The sequence below is a fragment of the Cantharellus anzutake genome, assembly GCF_015039405.1.
Source record: "Cantharellus anzutake strain C23 chromosome Unknown EI90scaffold_94, whole genome shotgun sequence".
NCBI classification, from domain to species: Eukaryota; Fungi; Basidiomycota; class Agaricomycetes; order Cantharellales; family Hydnaceae; genus Cantharellus; species Cantharellus anzutake.
The window spans coordinates 103,586-126,049 of NW_024067044.1; the positions used below are offsets into that span (position 1 = coordinate 103,586).

The 22,464-nt window shown below is 48.5% G+C and overlaps 3 protein-coding genes across 3 annotated transcripts; 2 read left to right on the forward strand and 1 right to left on the reverse strand.

The window, feature by feature from the left end:
* Positions 1–7,224: 7,224 nt before the first annotated feature.
* EI90DRAFT_3132884 (uncharacterized protein) lies at positions 7,225–9,030 on the forward strand (the record flags this gene model as incomplete). Its single annotated transcript, XM_039064518.1, has 8 exons — positions 7,225–7,296; positions 7,350–7,699; positions 7,859–8,066; positions 8,121–8,384; positions 8,433–8,513; positions 8,572–8,742; positions 8,793–8,943; positions 8,993–9,030. 8 exons carry the CDS (start codon positions 7,225–7,227, stop codon positions 9,028–9,030), a joined length of 1,335 nt encoding a protein of 444 aa, XP_038909895.1.
* An 870-nt stretch (positions 9,031–9,900) lies between these two features.
* On the forward strand, positions 9,901–10,869 carry EI90DRAFT_3132885 (uncharacterized protein; the record flags this gene model as incomplete). The annotated part of the gene is made up of 1 exon (XM_039064519.1): positions 9,901–10,869. The coding sequence occupies one exon, from the start codon at positions 9,901–9,903 to the stop codon at positions 10,867–10,869; it is 969 nt and encodes a 322-aa protein (XP_038909896.1).
* Positions 10,870–15,497: 4,628 nt separating this feature from the next.
* EI90DRAFT_3132886 (uncharacterized protein) lies at positions 15,498–16,108 on the reverse strand (the record flags this gene model as incomplete). Its single annotated transcript, XM_039064520.1, has 3 exons — positions 15,498–15,815; positions 15,876–15,986; positions 16,061–16,108. 3 exons carry the CDS (start codon positions 16,106–16,108, stop codon positions 15,498–15,500), a joined length of 477 nt encoding a protein of 158 aa, XP_038909897.1.
* Between the last annotated feature and the right edge of the window lie 6,356 nt (positions 16,109–22,464).

The window sequence follows — 22,464 nt, forward strand, 5'->3', positions numbered from 1 at the left end:
AACTCAGCGAAATGAATTGAAATAAATTATCGGAAAAATACTGAAGAACAGAGTTAATGGGATGAGTATCTACGCGAACTTTCAGGTCTAGGGATTAAAAGATGGTTCAGAAAATGAAGAAAAACAGCAAATAAACCCACATGAGAACAAAAACAAGGTTTCCTGTATCAAATAAAATATTAGAAATTCGCAATAACGTGAGAAAATAGTTTTACGAACGTACGAAACGAATGACAAAGAGAAATCGGAAGAAAATCAAGTAATTCACATAATGAAAAATGGTTGGGTATGAGGAAAAGATGAAAGAATTGGGAATATTTATACGAGGAAAATAGGGAAAAATATGAATCTTTGACAGTCTTAAAGAGTTAAAGTATAGGTCTGTGTACGAAAAGATTTCATGTTAAAATCTGAAGAATTGAGAGAGAAACGGATTTAACAAGATTAAAACACACTTGCAGAGAAGACTGGCTCAAACATCCTGAGTTTGTGGAAGAGACGGATGGGCTATAAATGCGAAACTAAAGAGTTCGAGTCCAGGAACGAGGCATAATTTATCCAGAATTAATTGTAGGAAAATGGATGAGCTAATGCCAAAGCAATCTGGAGAACCTTGAAATTAAATCTTGAAAAATTCATATCTTCATAAATAATCCTCGTAGTTTACTGTTGTTTATACCGACGGAAAGCTACACTCTTAAGCTAACAAATAACCCCATGACATGGGACTTAGAATAAAGTGAGTAGACAAGGTCATGATGGGTGTTAGACAGTGCAATTGGTTGATTCCCACTTCCAGAAAGTTCTAGAAGCAGAATGGGATGCTCATCGCTTACATAAGAGGATTACTAAGCTCAATATAAGATTACTCAGCAATGTAAATAGTAAAGTGACATGTGAAAACAGAGCCCTTAGGAAAGGTATAAAAGACCACATTTTCTGGTCTGACCCCTCTTCCTTCTTTACTCCTCTCCCCTATGTGCTCTGGCTCATAGTGTCAGAGTCTGGAGATTATTGTCAGAGACTGGATTATTGTCGGAGTCGGAGGTGATGCAGAGGTCTGTTGGAGCGCGTTTTGTTACGGGTCTATCGCCTAGACTCGAGACAGAGAGAAGGGGGAGGGTGGTAGTGTGCGCGGATGTGGTTTGTGAGGCCGGGTCTTGGTCCGTGGGCGCTACTGAGTCTGCAAAAACCTCAAACAAACACTCACCTACATCTCTCTTGGACGTCAAGGCTGAGTATTATGATGTGAGGGGTCTTAGACGTGAGCAACTAGCTCAGAGGGGGCGTTAGGGTCGTGGATGGCGTCTTTGCCACTTGGATGCAACTTCTGCTTGTCCCTTCACGGGTCTATTTAGTACTAACTTGTTATGTACAAGCTGTTATCTATTTTATATGAGTTGGAAATGAAATGAATGGGCTGGGGGAATGTAAACGGGCCGTTAGGCAACCGTAAATGATGAATATCCAATTGGGAACAAAGAAACAATAAAAGAAATATGAGTGAATGGGGAAAATGTGACAACGGGTCCGAAATGGGAATTGTGAAGATTAACTCCGCAACAGTTCGCCACAACACCCGCCTATCCTCCCGTCAGCAACCTCCTCGTCTCCAGCTTTCCAACGAGCCCTTATTCATCCCAATTGGTGCAGTGGTTCTTGAGATGTGGAGAGGGGGTGAAATTGGCGGCGTGGTTGGGCGTGGGAATTTTGCTTGGGGTTGTCGGGAATGATGGGGAAAATAAGGAAAAATAAGGAATGAGTGTATGGAGTGTTGGATAGTGATAGAATGAGCATCGGGAACGTCAGCGGGTATGTAGTGGGTGTTTGTGGCCAAATTCCGCAGAATCCGACTTTTTGCGGTACACGGAGTTGTCCCCACAACAGCGTGCACGGATATGCGGGTGGAAATATGCGGCGCATCCGGAAGCGCTGTTCAAGGTTAGCAGAGTGGGATCGCGGCCTCAGCGACTCAGGTGGAGCGCTGTGCCCTGAGCTTGACGTTTGGGGGAGATCCTGTATTTACAGACTGACACTTACAGCAGACTTCAAACAAGACTTGCAGGCGGAGCGGACCTGTAGGGGAGTGCGGACTCCGCGAGCACGGACTCAGAGGGGGGGAAGCCCCCTTTGCAGAAGGAGAGACTCAGACCAGACAGGGGGGGTGCTCTAGTTGATTTCAGACTAAGGTCCCCAAAAGTATTTACAGGATATAAATAGGCAGGAGGGAAACACAGAAGGACTGGTCAGTCCAGCGTGGTCCAGCACGGAAATAAGCGGGGATTGTCAAACTGAATGAAGGACAAGAGCCCGGGAAATGGGAGGCAATGAACTAAACAAAAGCGGATCAAGTGCCAATATTGACAGGTAATAAGAAGTGCATCAGCACATGGATCAAGTGCCAATATCGGCAAGCTAAGCGAATGAATGGATGAACAATATAGGCACTCGGCAAGGAATGAATGGTATGCTGCCGAGTGACAAGATGGCCAGAGAAAAGCGGAGGTCAGCACACGGCGCCGATACAAGTCCGCAAATAAGCGGGGTCGGTGCGGTGCCGACACAAGTCCGTGAAGGGACATGGAAATCAGCGCGGTGCTGACAAGTCTGCAACAGAGGGTGGTCCGTCAGTGCCATCACAAACAAGGGCAGCATGATGGCCAGCAAGGTCAGAGGGGAGTGTTGGCCTGACCACAGGGTGTGGAGGGCAACCAGGAGTGGCAGAGGTCCAGAGGGTGTGGAGGTGGGCAGAGGTACAGATGCGGGTGGAGGTCCAGATGCGGGCAGAAGTCCGGATGCGGGTGGAGGTCTGGATGCAGTGCATGGTTGATAGGGCAGGGGGCCAGACATCAGATTGGGGCTGGTTAGATTGGGTTTCGGGTCGGCGGATTTGCCTATCGGCATTGATTCGCCGCTGACGGAGCCCCAGGATTTGTCGGTTGTGACACATAGGTCATAAGGTGTCCTAATAAAAATTAAGTTTTATAAGTGTGCAGTTCAGATCACATCTGAGTAAAAGTGATCAACCCTCGGTAAAAAGTTAAGAAGAAGTTAAGAAATAGTGACATTGAGTCAAGTTGGTTGGAGTCGCTCCGAGTTAAAAAGTGACAAGAGAGAGGTGAAACGACTAAAAATAGTAGGTCTATAGCGCGATTTTCATGTGGAACAATCAGGTAGACAAGTGAATTGAACTCTGAGAGTTTCATACACACACAAATAATCAGTAACACATACAAATATCAATACACAAAGCTGTTAGACACTGATCTGGGGTCGGCACCGAAGGTCGCCGATGCGGGCCGCTATTGGCCGCAATGGCCGCGATGCCTCAGACAAGGCCCGGGGGTAGGGCATTTGGCCTCAGCAACTCTAAAGGGAGTGCTGTGCCCCCTAGCTGTCTCTTGGCCCTCATTTCGGACTCACTGGGGTTGCCTTGTTGGGGTCAGGACTTAGGGGTCGTGGTCACATCGATATTAGAGCTAAGGTACAATAAAGTATCATACAGGATATATATAGGAGGAAGAAATGAATGGAAGCGGACCCGGGCTGGAGGCCGAGGGGTCCAGAAGCAAACAAGAATAAGGAGCGGGGTTGGCTGCATAGCGGCCGGCAATGACCGAGGGTCAAAACAAACAATAACAGATAAATAAAGGAAAGAGTGTAGGGCCGCAATAGCAGCGATGGTATCGTAGTGGCGCTGGACTCGGAGTTGGGCTGGAGTCGGGCGCGGGGATGATAGCGGCCCTGTAGGGGCCAAGTGAGCGGGGTAGGGGAGTTGCGCTGGGCACGGTGCTGGAGGCGGACTCAGGGTGGGGAGGTTGGTGCAGCAGCGGGGGAGTCGGCCAAGTGTAGGGGAGCCTAGGGGCAAGCAGGGGAGTGAGCAGGGAGTCCTCAGGGAGGATTGGGCTGAGGTTGGGGCTCACACTCATGCTTGCATAGCGGTAACGGGCTCGGGCGGCATCGGGATGGGCGGCTAATGGGCCGGAATGCACGGCCGTGACAAAAGCAACCAAAACGCTACAGTGGTTGAGTTAAAGTACCAATACTAACATATAAGTATCAGAAGAAAGAACAGCCTTTTATAGGATTTCTGTTCTCCTCCTTCAACGTGGAGATTTTGGGATGCTTTGGGCCTGTCGTATAAGCACGAGGAAGCGGTGGTGGTGATCCAGAGCCATAAGCAACGGCCCCAAATCTTCTATCAGTTCTTGGTTCTGGGGACTGGATGGGGCCAAGGGAAGGGACCATGGCAGGATGCAGGCATCGCCATCATATGCCAGGCAACCAGTGCTTTGAAGCCCATTGTCATATCCATACTTGGCCATCGACTTCCACTACCTTCAAACTCTCCGGACTACCTCCACTCCTTCCTCATTAACCTCGGAGCTCCCATATTCCGCAACCACCTCTGCTTCTCTTTGATGGTCACCACCCCTCTTTTCAATATATTACCTATGCCTCCCTAAGTACGGAGCCCCAAAGGTTTCCAGACAGCTCCGACGTCTGCTAGCGCACTCCCGCCTCTGCTGGGCAATTCACTTGCTTGCCCTGCAAGCCCACCTTCGGGCCTATCCCTCCTTTCTGTTTATGGGTTATCACCTGCCATTCCGTTAACCCCATAACCCAACTTGTCAGTAATATTCAATCGGCTAATGTTTAACTCCGTTAGCTCCACTCCGCTTGGCCCCGCCATTTACGGGCCAGCCCTCGTTGTAACTATATATACTCAACTTGTACATAGGTTACACCTCAGTAATAAAATCGACTAGAGTTTACCCCCTTTTAGTTCTGGTTGCCAGTTAGTAAGTTAGGGCACGGACGTGTTACTTGGCACAGCGCTCCTGGCATATGTCGCTGAGGCTGAAGCCCTCCGCCATGGAGACCTTCCTTCGTCTCGATCTGGTCTCTGACACCCATGGAGAGGGGATTAGTTTTTTTCGTCGGTAGGGAGGAGTGCAGGGAATGGGCATTTGAATTACAGTGTCCTGCCATCACTGCAGAGGCGAGCTCACACACTCGAGCTTCCCATTTCAGCGACTGGCGTATGGGGCAGACACCTATTCTTTGCCTGAACAAGGCAGGATACTACGGGTTCAACCATCCCCACGTTGCTTTTGTGATCTTTGTTGGGAGATGTCTTTCCATGAACGATTTCTACCAAAGTTCAGGGAGAGTGGCCTGTGGTGATGGTGTTGGGATGAGTCTTACACTACTCCCTAGCCCCCCCTCCCCCCGCATATTCTGGAGGAGACTTTTCAAGGATCAGTGGCCATGGCATTGACGTCTTATCATCATGCCGATAAATGTCATAGGTCGTTCCCCTCTGCTCATCTAGATGGCATCCATCGCCAGACGGACTGCATGACTTTGCACAGTTCCCACCCAGAAACGGTCCTCTGTTCTTTCTGCTATGGACAGCAGCGCCACCAGCTGTCTGGATATGACTTTGACATTCCATGGGGCAAACTGTTTGTGCCACATGACACCTCCCTCACTCAGACTTCTTCCTCTCACTCTGAAGGCAATGACTATGATGTCTCTTCCCTCGTACCTCAGTCGAATCTTCTATCCTCTTCTCCTGAAGGAGGCAATTCACTTGTCCTTCCACATGGGTCCACTCCCCCCCTGCACTTACTTCCCTTCCACCTCAACATGCCAACAATGTGTTTCAAGTCAATGTGGCCTTGCAACAGGCATCGGCTGAGTCCACTGCTACAGTGCCTATGCAAGTGCATACTATCCTCCAGGAGCTGCAAGGAAAATGTCTTGTCTGCTGGCGTCACAGCTGTTCTGCTCTCACCCAACAAGCCAGTGCAAAGGTACGGATCGGTGGAGTGGATGGAGAAGAGAGGGATCTATAGGTGGGGATTTTGCCTGGAAACGTGCACGGTTCATCAACTCCACTGCTGGTGATACCAGAGGCTATTGTTGGAAGTGTCTGCTGAACCCAGATTGGTGGCCTGTTCATCAAAACAGCAGCACACATGGATGTCTGTTTCCCGACATCATCTTTGAGATGATCTGGATCATTGCACATTCTGATGAGCTTCAAAGTGCACTTGCCACTCACACTGGTGATCCAACGATCTTGACAATGGATGGATTTGTTGAATGGTGTCGACGAAGGTTTAACGGTGATAAAAAGTGGAAGAATTTTTCTACCCAGCTCGTACTGTTCTTTTACCATGAGTGTCAGATTCATGTTGGTTAGAATTACAATTCATATCTCTCTCTCGCATATGCCTGCAATTCTGACCCACCATACATGCTTACACACATTCTTATGATCTCACCTCTAGTTTTCATCCTCTTTGTTGCTTTGCTTGTACTTGTGTTCCATTGAACACATCGGCCTCCATGCCCTCTTCATGCCTGCTGTTGCACATTGGTCTGTGTACTTTTCTGGCATCAGCTGCACTGCATAGTCATTTTGTACGTAAAACAGGGCCCTTCATTGGAACAGTAATATAAAAGCAAGTGGACGCATTCACTTGAAACCTTAATATGGAAGGTAATATAAAAGCAAGTGGACATGTCCACTTGAAACCTTAATATGGAAGGTAATATAAAAGCAAGTGGACATGTTCACTTGAAACCTTAATATGGAAAGCAATATAAAAATGCAATGTTTTGCTTTACGTTCCATGATCATGATACCCTGATGCTACACATCACCCATCCATTCCCATCCTGATGATCTGTATGACATAAGCCACCATTGGATCATTATGTAGGGTGAGTTGCAACATCAAAAAACGACACATTCACTTGGAAACTCCCATAATGTCCAGAGCCCAAGGAACGAACTTGATATAAAGGATCAGTCCACACTTGAAAGGAAAGCAATACAAAGTACCAATTCACTGGGAAATCCCATTATAGAAAGCAATATGAAGACCGTGCACTGGGGATGGTGACCAGGCCCAATTACCTTGGGTGTCAAGGAATGATTGACTTGGGCCTGGGCACATAACCATCTTATTTGAATGCCTACCCTGACAGAAGCTGATGAGGGCTTAGATCTGCACCGACGACTGAGACCAACAGCTTGGGCCGGGTTTATAGTTGAGAGGGCCTGGAGTTTTGGTGGTGACATGGCGTTCCAGGGACACTGCTGAGGGTTGGCTGCCCAGGAAAGCTTTTTTATGCTCGACCAAAATCCCTTCTCTACACATCCCCCCCAGGCTATCGACCTCCTTTTGCTACCCCTGCACTCTCTGCTCTATGAACGCAAAGTCAGATCCATGGACAAGGTTCACCAAACTGAGGGATACCATGTACAGAGGATCCGCATTGGTAAGTAGTATGTTGGGAATTTCTGCCAATGTTAAGGTTAAAATCTTCACCAGGTTCCATTGCGCCAGATGATCCCATTGGAAGGGAATAGGCCAGTGGATGAGGATTTCGTGAAGCAGCATTTCCTCCAATGGGGCAATAGGATCAATCATGCTGCAAATGAGATGTCTGGTTTGTTGCCAGATGACCAGCCTATTGATGTAGAGGATTTTCCTAGGGATGTCCCAGTTCGAATAGCACATGGGCAGCATAGGAAAAGGGTACTGGAGATGCACATACAGAACTTGATGAGGGAGACATGGGAGTCCGATCACCCTGGTGAAGATGTACCCCAGTTCACCTTGGCCCAGGTACATGAGCACCCTCTTGCATACTGGAATGTGCGGTTATATGGGCACTGTGAGTGAATTCATCCCCATTGAACTCTTGGCTTTCACTGATTGGAGAAATAAGCACTTCGGACCCAGAGAAAGTCCATGTTTCGGACATGGCTGGTGCAGGACAACGTTGCATTTGCCAAGTCACCAAACTGATGGGCCTACATTTTTTCCCTCATGTACAGCAACATACATTCGAACCCACCACTTGAGAAGGATGCTCTAGGACATATATGGAGAGGCCTTCAAGAGAAGGAGACAAAGGGGATGGTGGATATATGGAGGTGTAGCTCATTGGTTGAGAGGGTCAAGGAGCTTATGACCATTCCTTGCTGGAGGGAGCGGAAGAGCTTTGGTTATGTAGAAGAATGGACGAGCAATGGGATGCATAGGGTAAGCAAACAAACATTCATTACATGTCAATCGTTGAACTAGTTTCTGTCCTAGCTATACTCGGATGTTCTGAAGATCCACATTGCACAGCTAAAACAGCTAGTGCACCCTCTGGACATCACCACCGTCACAGAGGAACAGCTAAAAGTTTCCCACCCGATACAGCTCAAGTCACCTCCCTCGTGGCGGTCTCTGGAGAAAGAGAGCAATGAGGTGTATGCAGGAGAGGCCCTTGAGCGTGCGAAGCTGGTCCCTGCTGATTTTGACAGTGTGTTGCAACCCAAGGGATGTGAGAAATGGGTGTTTGACTGCCATCATGTGAGTTCCATGGGCTGATTGTTGGCATTGGGTTGAATGGTTTCTCAGTTCCTTCATCCTGAATATGTCCAAGCAAAAAAATCAAACCTGAACTATGAGATGGCCAAGATACGTCGGTCCTTTGCACTGGTAAGTGCATATGATGTGGATCAAATGCATTCAAGGAGGTTGATGGGTAGCCACACAGTTCACATTCATCGTCTTTGGGCCTGAAAAACTCAAATCGATGAGTACTCATGGCGGAAGTAGGAGGCAAGGAGACATGGACCACTTTCGTTTCACAGAGGATGACCCATTCTTGTTTTGGGACACCACCATCCCACTTTGGTGCAAGGAAATCGGTGTTGAAGAAGAGGGTGTAAGTATTTTTGTATGGGCTGGGTGTTATTGGCTGACTATCGATTACAGGTGGTGGAAATGCTGGCCCAAACACCATTGATACACAATGCTGCAGTAAAAGTGATGATGAAAGGAGCAAGCGAGGCTGGACAAACCGAACTCGCAATGGAAACAGTGAAGCTCTTTGATCGCTCTACTATCAGTCGAACGATCAAAGAAAGTATGTCGTGGTGGTCTTTGTTGCAGCGCTTTGTCCCCCTGTCATGCAGGAAGTCCTCCTACACCTTCACATCTGGGGTTACAATAGAGCCCTATTCTCCGCAGCGCCATCATGAGTACCATCAAAAGGGAACGGAGATAGTGGGACAAGTCAACACTGTGTCAGGGCACACCTGCCTGACCCGGCCCCACCCGGCCCCACTTCACCCGGTACCCCGCCACCCGGCCTTCCCCTACCTCCTCCCCCCTCTCCTTTCTTTCCTTCTTTCTCCATTCCACTCCCTCTTTACTTATTCCACCTTCTCTTTATTTTCTCCTTATTCTACATGGACAACTTTTCCTTGTATCAATGTACCATTGACCCACCCGCAGCACGCTCACGACACGCCCAGCCTGGGCGCCTCGGGCGACCCCCGCTATCTCCAGCTCGCACGTTCACAGCGGATGCCCTCGGGATCCCCCACAGGGACACCCGGGTGACTACGGCTGTACGCGAGGATGACATGGCACCCATCATGTGACCTAAGCCGCATGTATATAAACATACCTGAAGTGGGAACCGAAGAAGTAGCCTTCTTCTCATCCTTTCCCACTTCAGTGGCCAGGGACTGCCTCCTGAGCCGGGCCCGCCAGTACGCACGCCCGCTCCACCCCCCGCGAGACTTCCAGTGTCAGGCGTCTCACCCGGGCCCCCTCTACCCCGGATGCGTCCCTGACACACTGCAAGAGAGCAGCGAGACACCACTTTGGTCCACCTAAACCAAATCAACCAGGAGATAGAGACTTTGGTGTCGTTGAAAATGGACTTGGAAGCAAGGCACTCTGGGTTGGACCTAGAAGAAGAATGGCTGGACGAGAATGAAGGGTTCATCCATGAGCTAGATTCAACAGCTTGCTCTGTGTGGTGCAATGTCACGAGGCAATCAATGCAGCTGAAGCCAAATTATATGATCTCCCCATGTTTCCATCTCCTGACCCCACTCAGGGCACAGTTCCGACCTTCCTCCCCACTCAACAAGTTGAGGATTGTTACAATGGCAGTCAACCCAGTGGCACGCCAATGGAAGATGGACCAGATGTTGAAGATCATTTTATCCTCTTCCAACTTCCAACTCATGTTGACAGCTTCTTCCAGAATGTGCTGGGTGAGTATGCGAGCCACCAGTCAGCTCAGAACCTACAGCGGTTCTTCACCACCTTGCTTGGGGATGATGCAACTTCATGGTCCATCATGAAGGGGGACCGGAGCATAGGAGGGACCGAGGAAGAATCAAGCAGTATGGGTGGCCAAATTGCTCACTCGTCCCCAACCAATAGCCACACTCCCTCCCTGGAAAGCCCACATCCGTTGATCAGCATACAACCTGTAGTGGAAACTGATGGTAATGGAGCACAGCCAAGCAACTCCCCCCCATCCTACAAGTCCCTTCCTTGTACCCTGAAGCGACATTTATCAGGGGAAGGCGATGATGGGACCACGGCAAAGAGACAAAGGGGAACACAGCTGGCAGGTCCCAGTGGCACCCACCAGCAGGTAGTTTTGGTGGAATGCACACCAGAGAGTCATGAGGAAAGTGTTGTGGGATCCCAGGAGTTTCAGGGCCCCCTTGGCTCAGGCCATGGCTTGACTCGTGACACTCAAGGTAGTGTGACAGCCAGGGCTGTGCCCGATGTGTTGGGGACCACAAATTACTTTGAAGGAACTGGGTCATATGAGGGGCCAAGTGACAGTGAATCCCATGTTTCAAGATCATCAGGTGGAGAAACCATCTTGACCGATGCACCATCTTTCGAGTTCTGGAGGTATGTTAACAGGCTTCCGGCACATGAGAAGGCAAACAAAGTAGCAAGGAGGGAGGTGTGGGAAGGCTGGGAGCCTATTAGTGCATCTAGGGAGCGTGAAGGGAACGTTTTGGAGGAAATGTGACTAATGGCTCAACCAGAAAATTATATGTAAATTATATGTAAATTGTATGCACCACAACGTCGATTTGTATGGTTTCTTCCACATCGTTCTGAGGAGTGATGCTTAGTTCCATAGCCCAGTCCCAAGCCCGATAGCACAGTTTTGATGGATTTTACCCCATAACACACATTGGACAAGCCCATCTTCCCCTCATTCGTCTACCCACTATCCAAATTCCACTTCCCTAGACCCGTCTGTTGGAATTCAATGGGCACACAGTAGGAGCTTAGGCCCTGTGGCTATTAGTGGCGTAGTTGGAACTTCTTCAGTTCACTTTAATGCAAAGCTGAGGTGAGAGCAATACTTCGACTGATTATTATGATTCCTAGTAGTTATCTGTTACCCTGTGGCCCTGTTGCTACATGGCAGCATGCAGACCTAGCTCATTACATCTGGGCATACATGAAGGGATCAACTACACAGGATCAGGGTTACAGGTTCAGCCTAAAGCCAAGCACGGCTGCCACCTGTACTGAAAAGGTGTCACATGGGCAAGGCAACTCTGTCACTTAGCCCACGTGACCTTCCTGGTCCTGACATCTCATATTTCAGCTTCCATCAGACCAATCTGGATGAAATTGGTGTTGCTGCAAAGCTGCAAATTAGGAGGATTTAGAGGAGTGTTGGGATTGTCCACATTCTTTATTGATTTTAGCTTCTCAGCCTGCAGTACATATAGTTGGAGTCTGAGTCCAAAGGTAAACAAACTGTTACCAAGGGGAAGAGGAACAACTCCACAGGTCAAATATAGATTAGATGAACGAAGAATAACTGAATGGTTGAGTCTGGGCTTGTCCAATGATGTGCAGGACACTACTGAAAGTGATGTTCTGAAGGGTCCGGAGTCGGAAGTTGTAGTCCGAAATAGTGGGGGTATGAAATAAATGAAATGGTGTATAAAGAGGTCTGAGACGACTGGAGATAGGTGGATGGAAGTTGGAGGTATAGGCGACGGAGATGATGAGGTCCAAATGGGTGTGAGGGAAGTAAGGAAGATGGTTGTCAGAGACCACAAGTGGGACGAAGGAGAAGTCCCCGTGGTGGAGGGCTTTGGCCTCAGTGACTTAGACCAGGAGTGCTGTGCCTAGTTACACGTCCATGCCCTAATTTACTAACTGGCAATGAGAACTAGAAGAGGGAAACTCTAGTCGATTTTATCACTAGGGTGTAACCTATCTACAAGTTATGTATATATAGTTACATAGAGGGCGGGCCCATGAATGGCAGGACCGAGCAGAGTGGAGCTAACGGAGTTACATGTTAGCCGACTGAATATTACTGACGAGTCGGGTTACGGGGTTAGCGGAGTGGCAGGCTACAACCCAGAAACAGAAAGGAGGGAGTGGCCTGAAGGTAGGCTGGCAGGGTGAGCAAGTGAATTGCCCAGCAGAGGTGGGAGTGTGCTAGGGGACGTCGGAGCTGTCCGGAGGCCTTTGGGACTCCATACTTAGGGAGGCATAGGTAATATATTGGATTGAGGGGGTGGTGACCATCGAGGGAGTCAGAGGTGATTGCAGAATACGGAGGCTCTGAGGTTAGTGATGAAGGAGCAGAGGTAATCCGGAAGGACTGGAGGTAATGGAGGACGATGGCCATGGATGGATATGACAATGGTGAGGACTAGTAACAACGCCTGTCAGTAGTCAAGTCTGCTTACTAACTGTCAGTGGAGGTCCGGAGATGAGGAGCCCAGAGGTGGAAAGGTCCAGAGGGAGAGGAGGGAATTACCAATGTGCTGTTAGGTAACTGTCACAACGGAGCAATACCCTTAACACCTGTTGACATGCCCCAGTGTCACTAGCCACCTGCCTGGGTTCATCTGGCCACACACCCCTCCACCCACCCTCTCGCCCATACCTCTCACCAAATGCATGCCATTCCAACCAGGTGTTCCTCCATTACTCACCCACCAGCTGGACGACTCACTAGACAACCAGATGGTGTCAACCAGAGGGGCAGAGATGGGTTTGGAGGTAAGTGTCAAAACGCAACAATCCTAGGGCAGACAGGGCTCAACTAGAGGGGTTCCAAGAGCTCTGGTAGTGAACCGAAGCTTCTCCAGGAAGCCTGAGTCTGCTGACTGCTACAAGAGGCTCTAAGAAGGACATGGCCTCAGCAACTTGGAGGGGTGTGCTGTGCCTCCGTTACATCTTAGTTAGTCCTTAATTTCAGATGTCTGAGGTATCTTGTAAGAGGGGAAACATGAATCACTCATAGGGGAACTTGGGGGTGAAGTTTTAGTTGTGATTTGAACTGAGGTACAATGAGTTCTAATCTACAGGTATATATATATAAAAGGCAGAGGAGGACTTTAGTCAAAGTCTGAGTGATACTGGAAGTTTCTCTAACAGGGAACCGAGGTGTCGGGTTGAGGGAGGCAGAGTTGAAGGCCAGAGAATAAATGGGAACGAGAAATGGGTAAGGGAGGGTTAGCCCACTGAATGGAAAGAAGACATCAGCCGTGCTATAAGTGGAAGATGACTAATTAAGATGACAAGGGTGGAGTCACCAGGGGATACAGGTAGCTCCAAAGCCAGAGTTACATATCCAAGAAATGTTGGGCAACTCCAATAATTGAAATGGAGAGAGGAAGGGTTTAGAAGATAACAAAATGTTGGGGGTCTGTCAGGAGGTTGGAGCAATCCAGGGATTCCAAAGGTTCTGACTTGGAACCGAGCTTCTGGGATGGAGGTGGCTAAGGGTGAGTGTGCCAAAGTCCAGGCCGGAGCTGAGACAGTAGGGATGGAAGCAGGGTGGGAACGCAAGGAGGAGTGGTGTAGGGGATGGCGAGGTTGTTAGGGAGGTGTAGTGAGGTGGGAAAGTGTGGGGTCAGGATTCTGGGATATGACAGTGAGTAGATCTTATTTCATACTAGATATATGCTGTATATAAGCCAAATCCAATCCAAACTAAAATCCAAGCAATCTGACAGTGTGCCATGTCAGGTGGTGTCCCACCAGTTATAGAGTATGCAACAACCATGCAGCTGGTCAGCTAGCACAGCCACCCATACATCAGCTCTAATCAGCTCCCCTCGAGCTGATCAGCAACCATGGATCAGCTGGTCAGCTGGCACAGCCACCCATACATCAGCTCTAATCAGCTCCTCTCCAGCTGATCAGCAACCATGGATCAGCTGGTCAGCTGGCACAGCCACCCATACATCAGCTCCAATCAGCTCCTCTCCAGCTGATCGGCGACCAAGGGATCAGCTGGCCAGCTGGCACAGCCACCCATATAAAAGAAATTCCCACAACCCATAAAAGGAAAAAAATCAGCTGTCCCATACATCAGCGGTAGTACGGTACTACTGGGCTGTCAAATACACAGGAGTTCAGTCAGTCAGGTACCAGGAGGGCACATTTGGATGGAGATACAGAAAGGTTTTCCAAATCATCACAAGGTTTCCAAGGTGTTTCCAGAAACATGGGGAGGGTTTGGGAAGGAAAGACAAGGGTGCCTGTTCTTGCCAGCAACAGCAGTGCATGTCAGAATAGGGAAAGGAATCTAATTGTCATGGGCAATAATGGCATGGGAGTGATGGGGGAAGGGAGAGTTGTTGAATGCAGCTTAGATCAGTGCTTCTTCTGGCCTCAACAACGATGTGGCGACGCATTGGACAACATGTTGGATGATGGTGATGACATATTGGACAGTGCTGGTGACATGCACATCAATTTGGCAGGAAGGCAACAGCAGGCTGGCTGGGTGGTTGCTTGTATTGAAGCAGAGGGTGGGGGCGGTGCATGAATCCATTGGGCCATATGGCATGGTCAATGGGGTTGAGTGTGGCTCTGATGGAGTCACCTTGCGTGCTCTGCAAGATCCATGTGGACTGTGCCAGGCCATCATTGTCGTCGATGCTGTTGCTGGTGTTGGGGTTCAGGTCCATGGTAAGCTTCGTGTAACACCACCCAAGAAGGTAGAAGAGGTGTTGGAACAGGCATATAGGGTGGTGCACCATCCACCCCTCATCCATCCAAGCAGATGCCACCTGAGACCTGCAAACAAAAAGACCAATTTAGTGACATGGGTAGTAAAACCTTATAGAAAAAGGTGTACATTCCATCTTGGCAGCTGAGGAAGGTGCCATTGATCTTGCAGAACATGAATGGCTGCATGGGATGTGATCTGATGGAGTGGAGGAGGTCACCAACAGTAGTGCCAGCCTTGAGGTTGAAGGAGAAGGAGTGGCAGATGCTGTATGATGCATCTGTGCAAGGGTGGAGCCTTATCTCAAAAATGCCAAGGGCAGGTGCACCCTCAGATGGTCAATTGATGATCCAGCCATCAGTCAGGGCAATCATTTCTGGGGATAGGTCATCTATGTCACTGCTGACCTGTCAGGGGACAACTCCTGGGTCCCCATGACCCTCCCCTATGGTCAACAGCCTCAGGTGTGAACAGCCCTGTCCAGGGCACAATCTACTGTGGGTAAGAGATGAGAAGGAAGCTGACTTCTCATCTTCCCACAGTGGCCTCAATATAGTGAAAACTTCCAGAGATATCCAGAAGTCACATGGGAGATGGGAACTGGGGCCTGGAGCATGTGGCATGTGGGGCAGAGCACACATGTGGGTCCAGGCTAGTCAGGGTGTGTGCCCTGACATGACCCTCATCTCCTCACTTTCAATGCCACATATGGCCATGGTGACCTTGACACCTTCCTCAACAAGGGGTGGCTTCCCTTGGCTCCCAAAGTCGCTGTAGATGCTGCCACCACCACTGATGCTGAAGGCATGGTTGGAGTTGGAATGGCTGACATGGCTGCTGCCTCTGTATTCACCTTGATTCAAAGCAATGCTCTGGAAGTTGAAGCCCAGTTGGACTTGGCCAAGCACACCTCCAACTGAGAGCTTGCCATGCCAGTACCAATGGTTTTTCATCAGACCCTGGCTGTTTGCTATCTGTCAATCACTATTGTGAAAAATGAGCAAAATCAATCCACAAACCAGCTGCATGCCCACCACATGCCCAGCATTTATGACATCAGCATGGATTTGAGCATCCTGGATGACCAGATTTAAAATAGCAGGGGGGAAATTTTCAATAGAGTAGTCACCTTGGAGAAGAGATGCCTGCATGCAATGGTAGTCAAGAAAGAGAAACACAATGAGCATGGGGATACTGCACACAAGGCACAGCAATATACTGTGGTGGTTGCCAGTTGTAAGGGATGGGTGGTGGAGTGGTGATGCATGCTTTCTTTGTTTGTTCTTTATTCTTTGTGTACAATGTAAACAACTGTATTTACATTTGTATGGCTCAGTGTGAGGTCTTGTGGGTCACTCAGCACACCAGTCCATAAGTGTTACAGAAGTGTTAAGCGGTAACCGGAAGTTGCCACTTAACCACATGACTCATCAGCAAACCTGAATGTGGAGGCCTGAGAGCTCATAGAGCTGTATTTGCACACAGGGGACTATTATCTGTATGAGCTCCCTGAGTGTTTAATTTACCTGATATTAAAATTTAAATTTAAAAGCATTGACTATGGCATCATGTGACTAGCCATAGCCATAGCCAAGTCCCTACTATACAAGGAACTGAACAAACTCAGCTTAACTTTCAGCACCAATGTGGCACTGCACACCAAGGGTATATAGCCCAATCAATATATAGATCAAATTTAGGGATATAAATGTAGTTAATCTGAAATTACTTAGGGAAAACAGGAAAATGAGTGGGGAAATGGGGGGGAAAATGAGGGGAAAATTGAGGGGGGATTGGGGGGGGGGGGGAATGAGGGGAAAATTGAAGGGGGGAAATGGGGGGAAAATGGGGGAAATTTGGAGGGGGAGATGAGGAGAGGAATTGGGGGGGAATGGGGGGAAATTGAGGAGGGAATTGAAGGGGGGAATTGGGGAAGAATTGGGGGGGGAATGAGGGGGAAATGAGGAGAAAATTAAGGAGGAATTGGGGAGGGGGGAAATGAGGGGAAAATTGAAGGGGGGGATGGGGGGGAATGAGGGGGGAAATTGAGGGGGGGGGATGAAGGGAAAAATGGGGGGAAAATGAGGGGGAACTGGGGGGTTTCTAAAAACTTGAAAAAAAGTCAGGGAAAATTAAGGAAAATTAGGGAGAAATGGGGGACTTTCAAAAAAAAGATAATTTCTAAAAAATCAGGGAAAATTAGGGAAAATTCAGAAATCTTGGGAAATGTTAGGGAGTCAGGACATTTAGAAATAATTTTAAAAAATTGAAATCACCTTTCTATCATAAAATTTTTGCTATTTGAAAATTTCAAGGCAAACTCCAAAATCCAAAAATTTACACTATATATTTCATCTCCTTCTCACCCAAAACTCAACCAATTTTAACAATTCAAAAGGCTTGGTATGGATGTATGGATGTATGGATGATATCTGAAGGATACATCAGCTTTCTGTTTGCTTTATTGGGCTGTATTTTAAATTTACTCTTTTTGGGACACTTTTTAAAACTGATTTATACCCTACATAACACGCATGGTTACATTGCCACACTTAGGTGCTTTCCAATTCACATAGATAGAATCATCAAAATTGGATGAGTTTTGAGCAAGAAATGAGATGAAAGATAAAGTGTAAAGTTTTGAATTTTGGAGTTTTCCTCAAATTTTGCAAATAGCAATAAACAAGGTGCTGTATCTCAGCATATTCCATGGATACATCAGTAAACACAAAAGGTCTATGAGGTCTATGAGCCTGCTGAGATCATAGAGCTCATAGAGCCTTTGGAGCCTTTGGAGTGATCAGAATGGCTATTTTCCACACATTTACAGAAACATATATCCATATTACCATTGCACTACTGGTGCCAAGATAACTCAGCAGATTCCATGGAGACATGAAGACCATTCATTAGTAAAAAAAAACACAAAGCTCTATGAGCTCTATGAGCTGAGTGGGAGCCCACTCAGCTCATAGAGCTTTTCAAGTGATGATGATGGCTATTTTACATGCATTTCCAAAAATGGATATCCATATTATCTTTGCACTTCTGCATCCTTATGAGAACAAAATCATATATATATTTCATTTTCTTGACTCTATGTGTAGAGGGTGCACAGCAAAAGACTCAATTTGCTCACAGAGCTTTGAGAGCTCTGAGGTCCATACCAGGTTTGCTGATGCAGCTTGCCCAGAAACCTGCACAGCCACAACCGTGGGAACATTCTGGGTGAGCGACTCACCCAGAATCTTCCCACACTCTGGGCACTGCCACCTGGATGTTCCCTCTGGGTTGCACTACACAACTCTAGGAGCTGTATAGTTGTGGGCATGTGACCCATTCCTTTATATAGCAACCATGTGGGGAGATGAGACCTTTACCCTTCTTCTCATCTCATGCCCCACATAGGCAAGTGTATCTATTTCTCCTTAGCTAGTTTGGGTGCTGTGATGGTATCATGGGTCAGGATAAAGATGCATTGCTTGGAGAGGTGATCCACAACTACTAGTATGTGTCATGACCCACAAATCCCGGGGCTCTGTCAGTGATGAATCAATGCTGATAAGCAAATCTGCCAACCTGAAACCCATCCTAACCAGCCCTCAACCCGATGTCTGGCCCCCTGTCCTACTGAGTGAGACTTGGTCAACAATCCGACCCCAGACCTTGCTGGCATTCCGACCTTACCTCCAGTTCCTGAGCCCTTGGTGCTCCCAGCATCCAGTCCCTCTAGTTCCTCTTGCCTCATCTCCATCTGAACCACACCCATCACTCCACTATGTGGTCACAGCCATGCACTGCATCCAGACCTCTGCCCACATCCAGACTTCCACCTGCATCTGTACCTCCACCCACCTCTGCACCCTCTGCACCCTCTGCACCTCTGATGCTTCTGGTTGCCCTCCACACCCTGTGGTCAGGTCAACACTCCCACTCCCCTCAGGACTTCTGCTGGTCATCATGTTGTCCTTGTGACAGTACTGACAGATCCACCTCTGTCTCGCGGACTTGTGTCGGCACTGCACCGACCCCACTTATTTGCAGACTTGTATTGGCACTGCATGCTGACCTCCACTTTTCTCCTCTGGCCATTTTTGTCACTCAGCAGCATACCATTCATTCCTTGCTGAGTGCCTATATTGTTCATCTATCCATCTGCTTAACTTGCCAATATTGGCACTTGATCTGTGTGCTGATGCACTTCTTATTCATTCACTTAACCTGTCAATATTGACACTTGATCTGCTTTTGCTTTAGTTCATTTCTTGCCTCCCATTTCCTGGGCTCTTGTCTTTATTCAGTTTGACAATCCCCACTCATTTCTGTGCCAGACTGCGCTGGACTGACTGGCCCTTCTATGTTCTCCTGCCTATTTATATCCTGTAAATACTTTTGGGGACCTTAGTCTGAAATCAACTAGAGTACCCCCCTTGTCTTGTCTGAGTCCCTCCTTCTGCAAAGGGGGCTTCCCCCCCTCTGAGTCCATGCTTGCGGAGTCCACACTCCTCCTACAGGCCTGCTCCACCTGCAAGTCTTGTTTGAAGTCCACTGTAAGTGCCAATCTGTAAATAAGGGATCTCCCCCAGATGTCAAGCTCAGGGCACAGCACTCCCCTTGAGTTGCTGAGGCCACGATCCCATTCTGCTAACTCTGAACAGCGCTTCTGGATGCACCACATATTTCTGCCTGCACATCTGCACATCTGCACTCCAACAGACCTCTGCCAATACCTCTGACCCCAACTATGACAGAAATCCACCCATCTCTGACAGTATGGCAATGAAGCCAGTGGAAGATGGAAGTTGTTCAATGAAATCCATGTAGATGGAGTTCCAAGGGCATTCAGGGATGGGGAGTTGTTTCAACAGACCATAGGGCTTGTGGTGTGTGTCATATCCATACAATCCCGACCTCCGCTCCGGGCTCCCGGAACTCCGAACTCCGACTTCCGGAGCCCTACTTCCCTTCCGTCACCTTCTCCTTGCCGACTCCCAAGAGGTTATCCCACCTCCGGCTCGGACACCACCTTCGGTCCGACTCCGGAACATTCCGGGTCCAACCCCAACCTCAACACCTTCCAGACGAGTACGCAACACCTATGCTCCCGACTCCGGACCTCCGCTCTGGAATCCTGTTTGCGTCTCTGTCTCCGGAACCTCCGGTCTTAGCTCCGACCTCGGACTTTGACCCCACCTCCGCTTATACCCATTGTATTGGTTAGCTCATTCCATTTAATTACGTTTGCCAATATTCCGGAGTTTAACCTCCGAGTTCGGACTTTCCGGACTTACTCCGGACCTTGCAACTATTGCATTGTCCATTTCAATTCCGCTATTCTCCCTCATTCCTATTTGGGCTGCTGCTTCCTTTCTATTCAGTCAGCTAGCCATTCCCGACTCCCATCCTCCTTCCTTCCTTCTTGGGTCTTGGCCCTTCATTCCTCCTTTGGGAAACACCATTGAGTCAAACACTTGACCCTTGGTGTTGTTCCTCTTTCCATCTCCCTTTGTCTCCTTTTGTCCTACCCTTGTTCCTTTTGATTCCGGACCCCTCCTTATATACAATGTACCTAGTAACTTGTAACCTCAGTCCGAAATAGACATGAATTCCCCCAAGAGACTTTCCCTCTGCTAGATCTGAAATTAGGGACCCCTAGGACAACCAGCAATGGCACAGCGCTCCGCCTGAGTCGCTGAGGCCGAGGTCCTTCCATGCTAAGTCTCCGATTCCATTCCGGAGTCATCCGAATCCGCAAATTCTAACAGTGTGGAACCTTTGCACAGGTGCAGGCGGTGCAGGACACAATGTAATCTTTGACAAATGTGCAGATGCCTGGCCAAGTGTACTCTTGACAGATCAGGTCGAGGGTGTGGCTTTGCCCAAAGTGTCCAGACAGGGGGTGGTCATGCTTATACCTCAGAATCCACAGGCAGAGATTGTTAGCATCTGGCACCTAGATGCAGTTGTCTAACCTAAGCAAACCATTGTTATCTAGTGACCAGCATGAATCTGTGGGAATCAGGGAAGTGAGGTGTTGGGAAATGGTGGGATCAGTGGGAAGGGTGGCAATGATGTCCTTGTGGATGGCTTTGACATCAACTAGTGTGCCTGCATGAAGAACAGGAGTGGCAAGGCAAGTGGTGCAAAGGGACAATTGTCAGGGCATACACCCTGACCTAGCCCATACTCACATCCACACCTGCACTCACACCCACACCCGCACCCACACCCAGCTGTTGCACTTCCCACATGCACCCTGTGCCGGATGCTCTGTGTGGCTGGATGCCCCGGGCCCCAGGTCTTATGTGACTTCCAGGTATCCCCAGAAGTTTTCGATATTGTGGCCACTGTGGGAAGATGAGAAGTTAACTTCCTTCTCATCTCTGACCCACAGTAGGCAAGTTGTATATACTTGCTTTCTGTTTTATGATCATCTCTGACCCACAGTAGGTTGTGCCCTGGATAGGGCTGGTTACACCAGAGGCTGTGGACCATAGGGGAGGGTCATGGGGACCTGGGAGTCATCCCCTGAAAATGATGTGAGCTGTTCCTGGGCGAAGACTGGGTGGAAATTTTGCAGATTGACACAGGCATAGTCCCTATCCCCTCTTTGGGATAGACGTCCCAGCATCTAGTCAATGCATCAGGCTTGGCACCAAGTCTTCCAGGATGAAAATGGACAATCATGTTGAACTGGGAGAGGAACTCAGACCAGCAGGCTTGCTGGTGAGTGAGGAGTTTTGTGGTAGAGCAGTACTCCAGATTCTTATGATCCGTGATGACATTGTAACTGGGCAAGAAGGCTGCCCAGGCGAGAGAGTAGGGACCTGGGGGTAGTGTCTGAGTCGGGTTGGAAAGGGGGAAAGGATGGTTGTTGGTGACAGTGCCAATACTGTGCCATGGTCTGGGTGCTAGACAATCAATCAATAAAATCTCACTAAATCTGTACTCACTCCTGGTCCTTCTTGGACAGTCATCAGGGAGCTTCTTTAACGTATGGAGGGATCTCTCAACACCACATTCTTTGTAGCACAGAAGAGGGGTCCAACCATGTAAGTACTATGCAAACTGGGTGTATATATAGAAAAAAGGATAAATCAGAACAAAAAAAACAAGGGAAATAAGCGGTAGATGGTGGCGATAGGAACAGGAGAAATGTTAGAAGCTCGGCTAAATAACAATAAGGCAAAAGGGTGGACCACAAGGTGACAATGAACCCATGAAGTCAATATCGACCATCAATCGCGCTTCTCCACCGCGTATCCGTCGTCCTAACTCCTGTCCCGTCATTTCATCCTCTTCTCCTAATCCGTCGCTGTCCATCAAGCTCAAAACTGTGTGAATTGGTAGAGATTTGGGGGAGATATGGGGAAAATGGTAGATAACTGTGGATTTTGGGGAAGTGGCAATATGAGTCTTGAGAAAAAAGCATGGAAAAAATTGGAAAAAATTGGAAAAAAATGTTAAAATGTGTCGTGGGCATTGGGACTGTGTTGTATGCTTGAGGGTGCTCGTTGGAGCCTCGAAAAATGTGTTTCTGGCCTTGTTTGTGTGGTACTTGCTGTGCCCTCTTACAATGTCGATGGGGTTGGCAGAACCTTCAAGGCAGTGACACCAGGAATG